Source organism: Peromyscus eremicus, chromosome 11, assembly GCF_949786415.1.
Source record: "Peromyscus eremicus chromosome 11, PerEre_H2_v1, whole genome shotgun sequence".
NCBI lineage: Eukaryota > Metazoa > Chordata > Mammalia > Rodentia > Cricetidae > Peromyscus > Peromyscus eremicus.
The window spans coordinates 55,454,968-55,473,921 of NC_081427.1; the positions used below are offsets into that span (position 1 = coordinate 55,454,968).

Sequence of the window (18,954 nt, forward strand, 5' to 3'; positions counted from 1 at the left end):
GAAACCCAGAGTCCCAGAGTGTTACTATAAAGAGGCAAATGGTTTAATACAGGTAAAGTGACTTCTAAAAGGTCTATAGACAAGGTTGCTGTGGGATGTCTTTCTGTGTGCTGTAAATATGTGTTGCTCCCATTGGCTAGCAAATAAAGTTCTTTTGGCCACAGAACACATGGCAAAACATAGATTAATAGAAATGGGTTAATTTAAGATATAAGAACTAGCTAGCAAGAAGCCAGCCATAGGCCATGCAAGTGGTAATTAATATTAAGCCTCTGAATGATTATTTTATAAGTGGCTGAGGGATCGCATGGCCCGGTGGTACTGGAGAAACCTTCTGACTACACAAGGCGAATCTTCATATATAATATATATTCAAACTTATGAGTTAGATTAAAGTAGTGTTAATCACGATATCTGAGTGAGAAACTATGATTAAAACAATAAAAAATAATTCAGAGTTGTAAATAAGAGCTGCAATAAACAACCTTGGTATTCTTATTAGGTACTTACCTTCCTTTGGGCTTTGGTTCTTAACCATGTAAAGCAGGAATACCCGTGAATGTATCAGCTCTACCACATACACTTAGAGAAAGAAAGCAAAATAGCAACCCTGACATGACTATCTTTGAGATGTTTTAGAAGCCATCACTACATCTATGTATGTATGTATGCATATATATATCTATATATATTCCTATATATGATTAGCTTAATGTTGATGTGTTTTGATTATCTTGGTACTATACATACATAAACTGGGCCTACACTCTTATGAGACAGGATCTCACTGCTTAGTATACTTTGGTTTTCAGTCTGCAATCCTCCTGCCTTAGCCTCCTCAGTGCTAGAATTATAAGTCTGCACCATTACATCTAGCTTGAAGAAAGTCTTAAAATAGCCAGATTAAAAACTTAAATCTTATTATTTTCATGATTTAAGATTCTCTTGATACCATGAGTCAAATATGATACATACATGCATATATACATACATATGATTTTAGGAAGCTGCTGTTTGTTCTGTAAAATGTTACAGATGTCATCTGATTTTTAAGTTTAAGAAAAAAAAGATGAACAAAGCTGAAGAGACTTCATGATTTCTCATGAAGAGGAAGAGAGAGAGGGACTATGACAGTGAATGTGAGTGTTCTCTAATTTCTGGCTGAGAAAACAGGAAGGGCCATTACCTTTACCTACCTCACAAACGGAAACATCAATTCTAGATGAAAAAGATGCTACTACCTGGGCTGGCAAGATGGGCCAGTAGGTGAAGGACCCAAGTTTGATCCTCTGAACTACATGGTAGATGAAGTGAACTGATTGCTGCTAGTTGTCCAGTGACCTCCGCATGCACACCATGGCATGCAAGTAGGTGCACATGTGTGTACTAACACACACACACACACACACACACACACAAACAATAAATGTTTTAAAAGAGGTAATAGTAACTAAAATTGCATTTACCATTTGTTGAATTCTTTATCTCAAATTCTATTATAGTCTTTGAGATCTTGACATGCCTACTTAAGATCATCCAACTAAATCCTGTTTAAAACAGTCCTTTAGATCATATTCATGCTTACATTCATTTATTCATACATTCAATGAGCATTACTCCATGGATATTTATTGGAAGCTACGGTGTGGTGAATGTTGGGGACTATAAGAAATAAGAGCCTATAAGAATCTCTTTGAACTCAAGACCACTTCAGTCTCTCAGAAGGATAAAAGCCAGGCAACCAGCAATGACGTATAGTGGAGAATGGCAGGCCTAAGGTCTGACACTCTAGCTGCAGTGTTTTAAGGCCTGCATACGCTTCTTATAAGAGCAGGTATTAACAGTCTCAGCTTCCCCTCTTCCACATCTTATCTTCTTAAACACCAATTTACTTGGCTTTTATACTGAGTCACTGAAGCAATAAACTTCTATAATAGTTTTTGTAGATTAGATATTGCTTCAGTCACATGTAAATACATGGCCATCCTAGCTGTAAGAAGTATAAAATGCTCTTTCTAATTCCCCCTTTTCCTCCTTTCTCCAAAAACACTCTTCAAAGACTGATCACTGGAAACACAAGAGAAAGATTTTGCTTATGACCTGCGGTAGGGTCATGAAGTCCCCACATGGGTTGGTCTGGTCCCTATAGTGTCAGAGACAAGTCTTTATTTCCCTAACTTGTTTTTATATGAAAGAAAGGAGAAAGATTCTCTCATGAATGCTTCTCTTGCAGTTGGGATAAAGCATTTTATATTTTTCTAACTTATACTGTCAGGTATAAAACAAGGACACAAGAATCCTAATCAAGAAAGTTGAAATGAAACTCCAACAGCATCCAGCAAGGGTCTGTCTGTGGATTTTCAGTCTCAGCTCAAGTATGGAGAAGTTAGATGGCCCCTGGCACCTCTACAGCTTTCAAATTAGCATAAACATTTTAAAAAGTATCTGAAGCATAGGGAAATCAGGATTTTTGGAAAGAAATTCATAGTAAGAAATTGTTTATATAGGCAACAGGGGAGAAGCTGGGAAGCAGACGGCCTTCATATACAGCTCTTCTTTTACTTCCAGGTTAGAAACTAGGAGGAGAAAGGTTCACTGGATTTTCCTGGAAACAGCTGTGGGTGTGATATATGTGTGGGGTGGGGTGGGGTGGGGTGAGGTGGGGGAGAGAGAGAGACAGACAGACAGAGGGACAGAACAAGAGAGACGCTGACATAGCAATTCACCCTTAGGAAGCTATCAATTATCATTTGCATAAGAAATGATATACTATATCTCATACAAGATTCACAGTGATAGGAGTCACTTAAAAATATGGAGGTCTCTGGACCTGACTCCATGATTTCATTAAGTTGACCTACTGTAGTTAGGGTTAGTATGCTGGCTACTTTTGTCAACTTGATACAAGCTAGAGCCACCTCAAAAGTGAGAACCTCACTGAGGAATTGCCTCCATCACACTGGCCTGGAGGCATGTCTGTGGAGCACTCTCTTGACTGTTGGTTGATGTGGGAGGGCCTAGCCCACGGTGGGAAGTGCCACCTCCTAGCAGGGCCTGGTGGTCCAGGACTGTCTAAGAAAGCAGGCTGAGTCAGTCTTGGAAAACAAGCCCCAACCAACCTTTGTCTTTGGTCTCTCCTCCAGTTCTTGCCTCTAGGTTCCTGCCTTGGTTTCCCCTGATGGTGGACTTTAACCTGCAAGCCAAACATTTCCTTTCCTCCCCTAAACTGTTGATGGTCATTGCTCTATCACAGCAACAGAGAAGAAAATTAGAACCAAACACCAGAATTACAAGAACTGCTAGGTTTCTTAAGCCTTTAATTCCCCCATGTTCACTGATTTGATCTCCCAGACTAAGTTTCCAAATGAAGAAACGTGCTTATGAAGCCTGTCTTTACAAAACTGGAAGAAGATACCTACTAGGATGGAGGTACTTATCTTAGTTTGGATTTCTCCTGCTGCTATGAAGCACCATGACCAAAATCCAAGCTGGGGAGGACAGGGTTTATTTGGCTTACACGTTCATATCACTGTTTATCACTGAAGGAAGTCAGGACAAAAATTCAAGCAGGGCAGGACCCCATATGCAGGAGCAGATGCCGAGGCCATAGAGAGGTGCTGCTTACTGGCTTGCTCTCCATGGCTTGCTCCTCCTGCTTTCCAATAGAACCCAGGACCACCAGCCCAGTGATGGCCCCACCTACAATGGACTGCCCCTCCCCCCCCCCCCATAATCACTAATTAAGAAAATGCTCTACAGGCTTGCTTACAGCCCAGTTTATGAAGGCATTTTCCCAATTGAGGTTTCCTCCTCTCAGATGACTCTAGCTTGTGTCAAGATGACATAAAACCAGTCGGCACAGTATTATTATTATTATTATTATTATTATTATTATTATTATTTTTGAGACAGGATCCAAGGAGGTTAAGGTGCTCTTTCACAATCAAGTCAAGTGTGACACTCATTTGTGAGACTGCATCTTCTTTAGTTTTCTCAGGATAGTATCTCCATTTGATAAGGAATGTTAGCTTAATAAGCAATTCATTTTAGTGCAAGTTTTCAGAAAACATGTGAACAGAACAAGCTTTTGGAAAGGAAAAGTACTCTTTCCTGTGTATGACACTTTAAGAAAACCACTCAGAGATTTTAGAATAGATTCAGAGAAAGGAATTAATTATGAAGGATGGTATTATCTAAAAATTTCCTAGAAGCAACTGTGGCTAGGACAATAAACTAACACAAATATTACTGGGGATATAGAGAATCTGGGACCTTTGATCATTACTGCAGGAATGTAAAATGGTTCTGATGATGTGGAAAACAGTGGCTATTCTTCAATAAAACCTAGAGTTACTATACAATATAAGAATTCCACTCTCCACTACATAACCACAAGAACGTAAGACAGGCACTCTAAATGTGTACGGAGAGTTTTCAACAGCATCGTTCACATAACTCTGAAGTGGAAACAGCGCATATGCTCAAATGATGAACGAATAAATTGTGGCATATTCATGTAATAGAGTATATTCAGCCAGGAAAGGGAACAAAGTACAACCACATGCTATGATATGGAGAATCCTCAAAACCATTGTGCTGAAGAAAAGCCAGACATAAGAAGCCACAGTGCATTATTCCACCTTTACAACATTTAGAATAACACATCCATCCATAGAAAGCAACTCCTAGGGCTTGTGGGGTATAGAGAATGGGGAGTAACTGCTGAATGGCAAGAGGATTCTTTGGAGAACCACAAAAGTGTTCTGAAACTACTTAGAGGTAGTGGATGCACACATTGTGAATATACTAAGTGCCGCTTGATTTTTATGTTAAAATGGTTAATTATGACTAATTATGAATTTTACCAAATCGGGAAAAAGAAGTAGTACTTTTCCAGTAGGCTTGGGTACTCCTGTACTACATGTACCTGTGAGGCAAGGCTGCCGTTGCTGAGGTGTGCTGCAAGGTTCTGGAGGAACAGGCACTTCTTCAGAAACATACTTGAAAAGCTCCTTTCCAAGACATGTTACCTGTAAGTAATTAAAAATGGTTTTAAAAATCATGTATTCTCTAAGAGGCAAATACATTAATTTCCTGAAAAACTGTGATTTTTGTAAACAACTTACTTATTGTTTCATAATACCACAGATTATAGCCATGTCTAACCTGTCACCTTTATTTTTATAAAAATATTTTGTTGAAATATAGTTAACACTCATCTACTTAACATCTCTGGCTGCTTTGTGGCAGCCAGTAGAGAATTAAGTTCTTATGGCAGAAATCATGTGTCAGTGAAGCCTGAACTATAATTTACTATCTGCTCCTATATAGAAAAAAAATCTGTCAGCCTTTGTTTACCATTAATTCTCTCATCAGCTCACATGTACAACTACTAATCTAGTACCTGCTGCTTTATAACTTAAAAATGATCATTATAATAAAACTAAACCACAAAAGTAATGGCACTTTTCAAGAAATGAGATATCTAACTGACCACATTAATAAGATTTAGGTCTCTATATACATTTAAAAATGTGATTGTAAATTTAGATATTAATTAATTAATTAATTAATTAATGTGTATCAGCTTAAAAGCTCAGAGCTTAAAAATATCTGTATGTAAAAGGGAAGGGTGGAGGCAGACTCACGAACAGCTACCTACTCTCAGCTAGGGCATTCTAATAATCACTCCCAGAGGGTAGGTTCATGTGAATAATCTGTCAAGTTTCAATCTGAACATTCGTCTCTCTAGAGCACTTTTTTTGTAACTTCTAAACTTAAGAATGATACCCACATAGGCCTCATAATTTCTGGGCTCCTGTTTCTGTCACGGCAATTATCTCATTTAAATGAGTTAATGTGTCTTGCTTCCATTAAATCATAAGTTTTTTGAGAAAATGGTTTGTGTCATATACATTCTTATACCGTTAGAAGTCATATAGTGACATTATGGAATCAAAGACTTTTAAGTTCCAACTCCTAAGTAAGGCTCTTAAACTGCATGTCTCAGTTTGTTTTTAAAGACTTATCTGCAGCTTATTAAGTTAGGATTGAAAGAGATAGCATCCAGAAAACATCTGACATGGTTGTCTAGTATATTGAGTGCTCAATAAATACTTATTAAATTGAACAGTGACCAACAGAGTGACCTACAGATAGGAGATCTGTAAGGTGAAGGGACCCTTTGAGCTCAACTCATAGACCAAAGTCTGAAGGTGAAAATGGGGCATACTGGGCCTCTCCAGGGTGCCAATCCCTCCTTTCTTGTCACAGAGTGGAAATGCCCCTAAATATTATCAATCAGTTTTCAAAGAGCCGACATTAGAAACAATGGATTTTATATTTGTTATGTTCTGAAAATGTCCAACACACTTTACACTCACCAAAGTGTAGACTGAGTATGTTTGCTCTTGTACCTCATACTAAACCACCATATTTCTACCAGCAAGTGCTGGGTAATGTTAAGGTGGTAACTAATGTAGAGTGGAATACACAAACTACTAGAATTAAAACATACAAAAATCCCCCACAGCTTTTACACACAGAACTGGACATAATAGAGCATACTTAAAATCCCAGGACTTCAGAGGCAGAGGAGAATTACTGTCAAGTCCAAAGATAGTCTGGCCTATATAGCTAGCTTCAGTCTAGCCTATGCTGCACAGTAAGAGCCTGTCTCAACAAACAAACAAACAAACAAACAAACAAACAACATCCCTAACTGAAAACAACCAGAAAATATACTAATTTAAAAATCTATTTTCTAAAAAATTATCTCATTCACTTTATAGGTGTTAAGTAAACTAGATCTTGCAGTTAGTTTCTCAAAAAATTCTGACAGGATAGAGAGGAATTAGTGAAGACAGAACCTAATAAGCATTGGCACGTGGACTTCTGAGACTCGATGGTTCATTTATCTTTAATAAGGACTTGTGTAAACTCTATTCGTAAATTAATAAAAGTCAACCTTGTCTAGCCAACCTCACTAGGTCCTTCTAAGACCAAAACAAAATATGCTTCACTACAATGTAAATGCCACAAAACAGATTGTTAAAATGTACTTTTTTATTCTATGTGTAGGAATCTTCTGCTCGAATGTTATGTATGACATCACTTCTGTGTGCATGCCCTTGGAGGTCAAAGGGCATTTCCTAGAACTGGAGTTACAGACAGCTGTGAGCTGCCATGTGGATGCTAGGAATAGAACCCGGGTCCTCTGGAAGAGCAGCCAGCACTATGAACTGCTGAGCCATCTCTCTAGCCCAAAGCAGATTGTTTAAAGCTGTAAATCTTTCTTTATCTCTGAATTTTCAAAATCACTTTATTGTAATGAACTTACAAATAAAGATATCACACAGCTATATTACAGTAACCATTCAAGCAGACACTTGCTTTCAGAGTTTAGACACTTGTTCTAAACTCTACACATCTCAGTGAACCTCTGTACAGTCAGAAAGGCCATTCTTTTTTTTTTTTTTTTAATTTTTATTTTGCAATGCAATTAAGTTCTACATACAGGCACAGATTCCCTTGTTCTCCCCCCTCCCGCCCCCCTCACCTTCCCCCCAGCCCGCCCCCCATTCCCATCTTCTCCAGGGCAAAGCCTTCCTCACAGACTGAGATCAACCTGGTGGACTCAGTCCAGGTAGGTCCAGTCCCCTCCTCCCAGGCCGAGCCAAGCGATCCTGCATAGGCCCCAGGTTTCAAACAGCCGACTCATGCAATGAGCACAGGACCCGGTGCCACTGCCTGGATGCCTCCCAAACAGATCAGGCCAATCAACTGTCTCACCCACTCAGAGGGCCTGATCCAGTTGGTGACCCCTCAGCCATTGGTTCATATTTCATGTGTTTCCGTTTGTTTGGCTACAGAAAGGCCATTCTAAAGGAGCTTTGTTCAGGGTTTTAAACTTTCGCTATCAACTAGTTTTTATGGGCTTATTCATAACAAAAAAGAAGAAACTATGACAGAGTTAAAGCTAGAAAAGCACTTTGCTTTATAACTTCTTTCACAACTCCTGAGTCCTTCTGCTTCCATCCCATATCTTCATCACTGAAGATTACCCTTTCTCAGTCTCTTGGCATATGAATTTTTTCTTTCTGAGTCTCGGTGAGCTCAAATAATATGTATATTCTAAGTCTATCTACTTTGCTGCTTATTTCCTGATTCATTTGTCTTTACTTTTTTCTTTACATTTAATATTCCCTTTGTGTATGTACCACATTTTCATATTGAGCCATTTCCTGACTGTCATCTAGGTTGATTCCATTTCCTTGCTATCATAAATAGTGTAGCAGTAAACATGAATGTGCAATTATCTCTATTGGTGGAATATGCAGTTCTCAGAGTATATATGCCCAGGATATAGCTGGGTCATATGGTAGCTCTTTTTATTTTTTGAGGAAACTCTAAATTGATTTCCACAATGGTTGTATTAATTTGAACTCTCACCAGAAGAGAACAAGGGTTCCTCTTTTCTTACATCCTCTCTAACATTTGTTGTGGGGTTTCTTGATGATAGTATTCTGATTAGAATGAGGTAGCATTTCAAAGTAGTTTAATTTGCATTTCCCAGATGACTAGGGATGTCGAACACTTAAAAAATAGCGCTGGTCACTGTATTTCTTCTTTTGAAAACTGTGTGTTTATTTCATTAGTCCATTTGTTAAATGGCAGTTGGGGTATTTCTTTTGGTGTTTAATTTGTGCAGTCCTTTGTAAATTCTGGATACTAGCCCTCTGTCTGAAGCATAGCTCATGAAGGTGTTCTCCTATCCTGTGGGCTGTCTGTGTGCTCTGCTGAGTTTTCTTGGCTGCATAGACTCCTTTTATTTCATGCAGATCCATTTATTGATACTTGGGGCTAGTTCCTGCACTATTGGTGTTCTATTCTGGCCTACCCCAATGTCTTGAAGAACATGTTCTATGTTTTCCTCTAATGTTTTCTACATTTCAGGTTTTAAATTAAGGTTTCTGATCTATTTCAAATTGACTTTTGTACAAGGTGAAAGACATGTATCAATTTCATTCTTCTGCAGATAGATAGCCAGTTTTATTAACACCATATAGTGAATAGGCCATCTTTTTTCCACTGCATGTTTTTGCCTCCAGTGTTAAAAATTAGATGGCCATATCTTCTTTGTTGTAACAATCTATTTTCTATAAGGAAGTAGACAGAGGGAAGAGAGGTGAAGACAGAAGTCAAGCTCAGGGGACATGGCTGCTGGCTTGACCAATGTTTGGGAAGCCTCATGTTGAAGCGGCCTTTTACCTATGATGCATGAAAACTATTGAATGTTCAGTCTCTCTGGCTGTGATGAAACTTGATGAAGGCTACATCAGTTTCTGTTTTCATTCCTAACAGTGAGAATCAAGCCTTTTTTTTTTTTGAGACCTGCTCTCTCTCTACACAGTCCTGGCTATCTTCTAACTCCCTAAGTAGTCCAGGCTAGCCTGGAACTAAGACCTACCTGCCGCTACTTCCTGAGTGCTGGGATTAATGGTATGCACTACCACCTAGCAAGAATCAAGTCTTTAAGAATAGACTGCTCAACAGATCCCTTACCCTACCCCCAAATCTAGAAGATATATTAAAAGCAATAGATGAGGCCGGGCCGTGGTGGCACACGCCTTTAATCCCAGCACTTGGGAGGCAGAGGCAGGCAGATCTCTGTGAGTTCAAGGCCAGCCTGGTCTCCAAAGCGAGTTCCAGGAAAGGCACAAAGCTACACAGAGAAACCCTGTCTCGAAAAAACAAAAAAAACAAAAACAAAAAAAAGCAATAGATGAGCAAATCTGTAGCACAAAAATGCAAGAAACATGAAATGCAAGGCAACATGACCATCCCCCTAAAATTAACTGCTCAACTATAGGACTCAAAGTTACTCAAATAGGTAAAATGCCACAAGTTTCCAAAAGTTTTCTGATAATGTTCAATGATTTGAGAAAAACAAAACAACCAAAAACCATGAATTTAATAATCTAGGACCTAAAGAGAAAATTTAGCAATGCAGAGAAAAATTTTAGAAACATGGATGAGCAATGAGCAAGGATATTGAGATTTTTGAAAAGAACAACAGAAATGTTGAAAATGAAAACTCCAATGAATTCAATAGAAAATACAGTAGAAACTGTTACCAGTAGATTTGAATAAGCAGAAGAGCGAGCATCAGGCTGAAATAAAAGGTTGATGAGATACTGCATTCCGGTATCAGCAGGGAAAGACTGTGCTCTGTTTCTAAGGCAGAGCTCCAGGTGTTCTGTCCTGATGCTCTCCCTGAGACTCTTCAAGCATAAGGCCCTAAGAGCATGCTTAGGTGAGAGTAAGTGTGTGTGTGTGTGTGTGTGTGTGTGTGTGTGCGTGCGCACACGTGTACCCATATATCTATATGTGGAGTGAGGATGCATCCAGCTACCTTTCTGTAAATGTAATTAATAAAACAAGTGAGAGTATTAATTAACATAATCTACTGAACACAAAAGAGATGCCCAAGACTTTACTTCCTTTCTAGGAGTCCATTTTATTTGAAAGTATCCATCTATTTCCTTCCCTCCTTTTCTTCCTTCTGACAGGTTCTCACCCAGGCTGGCCTTGAACTTGAAATCTCCTGACTCAGCATTCTGAGTGCTGAGATTACAGACATACAGCACTGTATTTGGATTCACTCCATTTTTGCTGTCTTCAGAAAAGCCACTTGTATTAAAACTGTTATTATGAAACCCATTCCTTTGTATCAGATCTTAACAAACAAATAAGTTAAAAGGTCAAAAGTTATTGTTAGTGTTGACAAAAAATAATCTGCTCATGGATGATCAAAATTCTGGTTTCAAAAAGCAAGTCTTACAAATTTTTACTATCCCAAGGAAGGACAGAGGAGAATTTCTTTTTATCTAAGGGTGGGGCAAAGGTGAAAAAAACCAACCAATAAGACACCTGAAGGTTTCTTTTCAGGCTCACTGTAGTACAAAAGACTTTCCAAGAAAATATTTCTCCAATAAACTATTTTAGGAGTTCAGAATCCAGGGCAGAAAGTCCTATCACCATATAATACTTGTTCTCTAGGGAAATGATGATGCAGGTGGAGACCACTGCCAAAACACAACACCTTCCCAATCTCAGTGCCCAGGATCCCTATGCTGCAGCAGGAGGCTCCTCCCCACTTCCCCTGTATAATGTCCCCACTGGAGGTTTACAGGAAGACACTATGAGATTAACTGACTGAGGGAATCCATCCAGACAAACATTCCTAATCTGTTTCTATTATCTTGACCCAGCCTTCTATGTCTTGATATTCCTGATCATGGTGGATGGAGGAATATGTCTATAACACTAATTCACTTTCTCTCTTCTCTTTTCTCCTCTCCTCACCCTTCCCTCTCCCTCTCCTCTCCTCCCCCCTCCTTCCCTTCCTCCCTCTCTCTCTGCATGCATACATATGTGATGTATGTATGTTGGCCATGGGGAGCATAGATAAAACTCAATGATAATTCTGAAAGGGTGAATTTGTATAGATGGAAATTCAGTAAGGCATCTGGATAGAAAGTATGCTTGCAAGAGAGATCTGTCTAGTGTTCTTTCGGTAAATACTTAAAATGGTAGTCTACTGTTCATTTGCATCTATTCACTTCTGGGCCTTCCCTCAGATTACCATTCTTACAAAACCATTCTTACAAATCTCATGACTTTTAAAGAAAGACATTTTCCCTTCCTACCAAGTACTAACCAGGCCAAATTCTGATTTTTTCCCCCTGAGACTGGATGATATCAGGGATATTCAGGGTGGTATTACCATAAATTAGAAAGATACTTTTTTTCTTATGAAAGCCAGCCATTTTTGCTGCACACGATAGACTACAGGGTCATGTGAGTGCAGAGCAGCCCGTTTCCATGGAAAGGAACATGGGTCTCCTTTGTGCTATTGTTACAAGTGTAGAAAATGATGTGTGGAGCATCAGAAGACTAAGTTTTAGACCTAACTTTGATATTTACTAGCCATGAGGCAATTTGGGTCACTTAATATCATAAAGCTCAAACAGTGAGCATCCATAAACAGGTGTAACAGCTGATCTACCTGCCTCATCAAGTTTTTGTACAAAGTGCACACTGCTATGCTATCTCACATCTCTATGTCAGAAGGCTAGCCATCTAGCACGCCACAGTTTAGATGTAAGAAAAACAAAATTGAAGTGTCAACACCTTCACCTAGGTCAAAGATTATCATTCCAGTCAGTATACCAAAATCACATGGACAGATGAAAAAAATCTTGCTCCTGGGGCTAGTGAGATGGCACATTGGTAAGGGCTTTTGTTGTGTAAAGCCTGGAGACCTGAGTTTGATCTCCAGGGCCTACACAAAGCCAGAAGGGGAGAATCAACTCCATAAAGCTGTCACTGACTCCCATGTCCTGTGGCAAGTGCCCTTCCTCTGATACCACCTCCTGGTCCCTGCAAAGGCTATTAGATCAGAAGCTGTGGAGCTGGCGTCCAGCAGGCCCGGGCAGTTTTTATTTTTTGCTTGTTTTGGAATTTTTTGAGACAAGGTCTAGCTATATAGCTCTATTTGCCCTAGAACTTTCTGTGTAGACCAAGCTGGATGCGAATTAATAGAGATCCACTTACCTCTGCCTCCCAAGTGCTAGGATTAAAGGTGTGAGCCACCACACCTGGCCACTGTGAGTTTTTACAGTGATTTTAATGTATGGCTGTTGTAAAAACTGTTGCTCTGATCATAACTTATAAAGATGGATGAACCAGGCACTAGGTTGATCTGGTCTCTTACCCAGAGATGTCTCTACCCATTGGAATGTAGCTAAGAGGCAGCCGCAGCACTAAGAAACATCAGTGATATCCAATGGGAGTAAGCATCAGGACTCCCCTGGCAAAGCTGTGCGGCAGCCTACCCTCTGTGTGGGAGGTACGAATCAACTGTCTAGTGGCTCTGACACACTGCTGGATGCACAGCAAGTCTTAGTTTTCTGGTATCTGTATGGCCAACTAATCATCCCTGGCTGTATACCATCACCATTCTCAGAACTAGTCAGCAGAAATATACGCAATTACGAACACAGCAAAAAGTCCCTTGCATCTAGAAGTGACTGTGACTTTAGGAGTTCCCCTAGAGCCCGAAGAAGCAGGTTTTTATGGTAAACTGTTATAAAAAACAAAAACAAAAAAACAGCCCTATAGAAGTCATATCTCTTAGCCTTGGGCAGTTACTAAAAGTGTGAGTGCCCCGTAAGAAGTGTTAACACTCTGCTGCTTCTTTCCTTTTAACAATCTGTAAAAAGTAATCTAAGGCTGGTCATAATCTGGAGAAACACCTCCCACCAAGGCCTGTCCTGTTTTTAGTGCCCACGTTTGCATTTGCTTCACTATCACATACATGGGTGCTAAACCACAGGACTATCTGATGCGGCTGGTAAGAAATTATCAGGAGCAAGATGCTATACAATGAGGCATACAAATATAGCACAAGAGCATGTCATAGTCAGCAATTCAAAGGCAGGAAACAGTAGTTCCAATAAGGAAAAGAGCAGGGAAAGTGAGTCCTCACTAGGTACACTGTAACACGAGCAGGCTGAAGTCAAAAGACCAAAGCCGAGCAGTCTGCCAGATTCAAGATATGAGGAAAGGTTCTGTGTCAGCAAAGAGTGTAATCTACTATAATTTTTAAATCACTGAAATGAAAGGGATTATTAAGATGCTAACTGCTAACATTTGTAATGAATTATGCATCCATGAAAAGGACTCGGCAAAAAGACTAAGGATGAACTGAAAGTAGATACCATGGTGATTCCTGGGTGGTGGTGGTGGGATGGGGTGAGGGAGCCCTAACCCTTTGGTGGAGAAGAGAGGGGAAGGCATGGCAGTCAGGCTACTTAATGTACAAAATCCAAAATATGCTGATACAAGTGAAAACTAAAACATTACTAAAACTACTCTTATAATGGTCTAGAAGAATGCAGAGTTGGGGCACAGCAGGAGCTAGGAGGGAGGGTAGGAGGAGCTAGGCTGGACAAAAATAAGAAGCTGTCCCCTGTTCATTTGTGCTTTGAGGCTTACTGAAGTGGCTAGTGGAATTTAGATGTATCATCTGTTCTTTGGAAGATAATGGCAGTGTCTTAGGGTTTCTATTGCTGTGATGAAACATGGCCAAAAAGTAAGCTGGGGAGGAAAGGGTTTATTAGGCTTATACTTCCACATCACTGTTCTTCACCAAAGGAAGTCAGGACAGGAACTCAAACAAAGCAGGAACCTGCAGGCAGGAGCTGATGCAGAGGCCATAGAAGGGCACTACTTACTGGCTTGCTCCCCATGGCTTGCACAACATGCTTTCTTATAGAACCCAGGATCACCAGCATAGGGATGGCACCACCCACCATGGGCTGGGCCCTCCCACATTGATCATTAATTAAGAAAATGCCCTAGAGGCCTGCCCACAACTAGATCTTATGGAAGCATTTTCTTAATTGAGGTTCTCAGCTCTCACATGACTTTAGCTTTTACCGGGTGGACAAACTATCCAGCCCAGGATGATCTGATGCTGCATACTTGTCTGGGTCAACTATGGTAAAATGGTTCTTAAAGCAGTGAAATCCTAACTGGGCTTGTAATTCAGAAGCCAGCAATAAATTAGTAGTCAAGCTATTAAGCCTTAGACATTTAAGTGAAAATGAGAAAAATAATCTTTTTTTAAAGATCCATCCATCCATCCATCCATCCATCCATCCATCCATCCATCCAATGTATACAGTGTTCTGCCTGCATGTATCCCTGCAGGCCAGAAGAGGGCACCAGATTTCATTACAGATGATTGTGCGCCACCATGTGGTTGCTGGGAATTGAATTCAGGACCTGTGGAAGCGCAGGCAGTGCTCTTAATCCCTGAGCCATCTCTCTAGTCTGAGAAAAATAATTGCGTGATTTGAAGATAGTGCCATGTTCAAAAGTGAAGTGTATTGTGAAGTCTGTAAGCCTTAGGGTTCTTGCCCACTCCCTTAGTACTCAGGGGAAGATTCTGGCTTCATTTCATTACACCAATAATAGCACAGCTACTTCATGGTCCCAATTTTCTATATGGATTCAGAAAACTGAAACTTCTTGGGAGGGAAAACGAGGAGCATAGGTGTGATGAAGCTTCTGAGAGTAGATTAAAGAAGCAAAGAAGGGGTGCAGTCAACTGTGCTACATGTCCTTGGGAATTCTGGCAAATAGACCTCAGCACTAATGGTATCATCAGAAAATTTCATCAAGTCTTGATTCAGTAGGAAAGGAGATGTAGCACATCACAGGAGACACATGCAGGGATAGAAAACAAATCAGGAATCTTTCAAGTTTCTTTTAGAGATGTTTGAAAGTAAAAAAATAAATATTTTCTATTTCATTATGAAGTTAAATTTAAAAATTACTCACCTTACTCCAAGCATAATCCCAGGTCACATAACTGCCACCACCCAGAAGATCCTTGAGCCAGGTAACTGGGTTCTGGTAAATCTGCCCGTTTTCTACCTTAAGTTTACCACTCAATAAAATACTGGCTTTGTGGGTAGTTTCCTGAAGTGAAAAACAAAAATTAAGATAAACAATTGTTGAAATGTGTGAACTTTTGTTTCTGGTTATGATGAAATAAGAGAGGTCAGATTTACTATAACATCTGATCCCCCCACCGCCCCCCAAAAAACCCAACAAAATATACATACAATGGTTTGTAAAATGCCAGATATCAGGCAAAACAACGTCCACTGAACACTGAGAAGTAAGAACGTAATGTGTGTGGGAGGGGAGACTCCACTGCCTCAGCCTAGTGTCCAGGTGTCCAGATCACAGATCTGGCAGGAAAGAAGAATCCAGGCAAGAGTCTAGAGTTACAGGAGCTACGGCAGGGCAAAGTACTGCAGCAGAGTCAGATGAAGAGAAATCGTCAGCTCTTCACAGGCTCCTCTTGAAGGATTCAGCGAGATAGTAATTGACATTTGTAGGAGAGGAAATTATCAAATTGGCTAAGAATGAAAACAAAAGGACCATGTGAAAGGACCGGAGGAAATGACAGCCAGCACTCTTACAGGACAGGAACTAATGTTCTTCTTCACCATAAAACTAGAAAACCTCAACAGTGATGGTGTCATCAGAAACTTTCATCAAAAAATCTTCAATCAGTAGGAAAAAAATAATTAGTCCTAGATTTCACACTGCTCCAACAAAACTTTAAAAAAATTCAAAAGGTCAAAGAATTTCTAAGCAACTTCACTATATTATGCAACAAATTTACCAATAATTTTAAGAATGTAAAGATATCCAGCATTCACGAGGCAAGCTGCAGTATAGGATCCAATAAAACTTACCAGGTGCAAATCCAACAATATTAACAATACTAACTTGTTTAAATAGCTCATCAACAGGCAGGTGTTGTTAGACTAGATCAAATGAATAAGACCCAACTATATAATATAAGAGACAGACTTCATATTAAAAGAAATAAGTCTCGAAAAAACAAACAAAAAAAAGAAATAAGTAAATTAAAAATTAAAAGATGGATAAGCATATCATACAAACAAAAAGCAAAGAAAAATGGAAAGGCTACACTAATATCATAAATACTTTAAACCAAAAGTTACTAGAAATAGACATGATACAATAATAAAAGGGTTACTGCATCAGGCAGATATAACAATGATAGGCACACATGTACATAAATCCAGAAGAGCTCCAAAACACAGGAAGTAAACTTAAGGGAAAAACAGAAAATTAACATAAATGGTACAAGACTTCAGTGTCTTACTTTTAACCAGAAGGTATAAAGATCAAACAGCAGAATATCAACGTGAGAAGATAAGACTCAGCCACCATAAAATTGAACACTAAGCAAGGGTATACAGAAACCTCTACTTAAATAGGTACACATCTATAATCCCAGCACCCAGGAGGCTGAGAAAGGAGGATTGTGAGTTTAAGGCCAGCCTAAGCTAAAATAAAAATAACAAAACCATAACACCAAAGGCTGGTGATATAGCTCTGTGGTATATCATTTGCCTTGCATATTATATACAAGGCTCTACATTCAGTCGTTAGCACTGCAAAAGAAAACAAGGAAAAAAAAGAAAGAAAAAGAAAACCATTTAAGGGCAGAATAGTTATTCCTTGTATTGCCTGTGGAACATTATTTAGGAGAGGACACTTGCTAGGTAAACCATAAAACTAGCCTCACAAAGTTTAAAAAGGAGTGGGATAACATAAATATGTTCTCTAACCACAATGGAATATGAGTAGAAATTATTAACAGAAAAAAACCAGGAAGCTCACCATTAAATAAAAATCAAACAACATAATCCTAAGTAACTAGTGAATCAAAGAATAAATCAAATTGCAAATTAGAAAATACCTGAGATATGGCCCAAAGGATACACAGAGATCCCAGCATCAACACAAAAGCTAGTTGTATCTATAACACAGCAGTGGGGTAGGGCAGATGGATCCTAGTGGCTCTCTGGCCAGCCAGTTTAGAAGAGACAGTGAGCTCCAGGTTCAGTGAGAGACCCTGTCTTTTAAAAAAGACGATGGCAACAGAGGAAGACACCTGACACTGACTTCTGGCATCCATGGTTTCTCACACACACACACACACACACACACACACACACACACACACACACACACACCACACACACACACACACACAGATACTCTAAAATGGTTAAAAACATAACATATTGAATTGTAGGGATGCAGCAAAAGCAGTGGGCAACAGGGTATTCTTTTTTGGCGCAGGGTAGGGGTTGGAGACGGTTTTAGTATGTAGTTCAGGTTAGTTTTGAACATACCATCCTCCTGTTTCAGTCTATCAAGTACTGGGATTACAAACATGTCTACCACACTTAGTAGAGTAATATTTGCAATTATAAATATAATGATAATACTAAAAAAGAAAATCAATTCAATGTCTTAACCTTAAAGATTAGAAACACAGCAGAAGGAAACAAGTAATTAAAAAAGTAAACTATTAAAGTAAAAACAAAATAGATAATAAAAAGCTTTAGAGTAAAAGCAATAAATAAAGTTTCTTTTTAAAAATATGGACGACAAACCTTTAAGCTAGATGACTAAGAAAGTCAAGTGAGACAAGTCAAATGATGAAGGTCAAAAGCAAAGAAGATACGAATATTGATATTACAGAAATAAAAAGCTGTAAGGGAATACTATTAATAACTATATGCTGATAAATTAGATTAGCAAATTCCTTGAAATACATGAACTGCCAAAACTGCCAAGAAGAAACAGACAATCTAAAAACACCTGCAACAAGCAAATAGTAACAAAACACTCACAAGGACAAGCCCAGATATGAATGCCTTTACTGCTTAATGCTGTGAAGAAGTTAAAAAGACTTCACAAACTTTTCCAAGTCAGGAGAGAGGAGCATTTGTGAACTCATGCTATAAGGCCAGTGTTACTCCGACCAAAACCATAAATAACATCCAGTATTTCTAGTGCATGTGGATAGAGAAAATCTTTAACATATGCTGGCAAATCCAATCCAACAACACATGAAAGAATCCTACACCACAACCAAATGGAATTTATCTCTAGAACGCAAGGGTTAACATCCAAAAGTCAACTAATGTTATATACCATATTGTGAACGAGAACTCCTGGAGGCAAGCTGTGTCTGCAGAAACTGGTGGATTAGAACGGCAGTGATGTGGAGAAGTTGGAATGCTGCAGGCCCAAAGGCTAATTACTTTATCTTGGGTTAGCTTTAGCCCCTGAATAGCCATTCCTTGTCCACCTCTGTGTCAGAATCAAGATCCCGTGACTAATAGACAGAAACCTTTGGGAATCTATCAACTTAGCAGATCACTAGCTTCCACCAACCCCAAAGCTCAGACGGCATCTTGGGCCTGTAGAAAAGCTTCCCCCATCTTGCCGTGCCTGCCTCTCCAATGTACCCACCCATGTGTT

At 39.3% G+C, this 18,954-nt stretch overlaps 1 protein-coding gene across 1 annotated transcript in view; it reads right to left on the reverse strand.

The window, feature by feature from the left end:
• Ankrd31 (ankyrin repeat domain 31) overlaps window positions 1-18,954 on the reverse strand; it is a 163,375-nt gene that overhangs the window by 15,073 nt on the left and 129,348 nt on the right. Inside the window, exons 23-24 of the mRNA XM_059276344.1 lie at window positions 15,412-15,552; window positions 4,928-5,030 (exon numbers count right to left, since the gene is read on the reverse strand). Of these exons, the coding sequence (XP_059132327.1) occupies window positions 4,928-5,030; window positions 15,412-15,552 (244 nt within the window). The remainder of the gene's footprint in view (window positions 1-4,927; window positions 5,031-15,411; window positions 15,553-18,954) is intronic.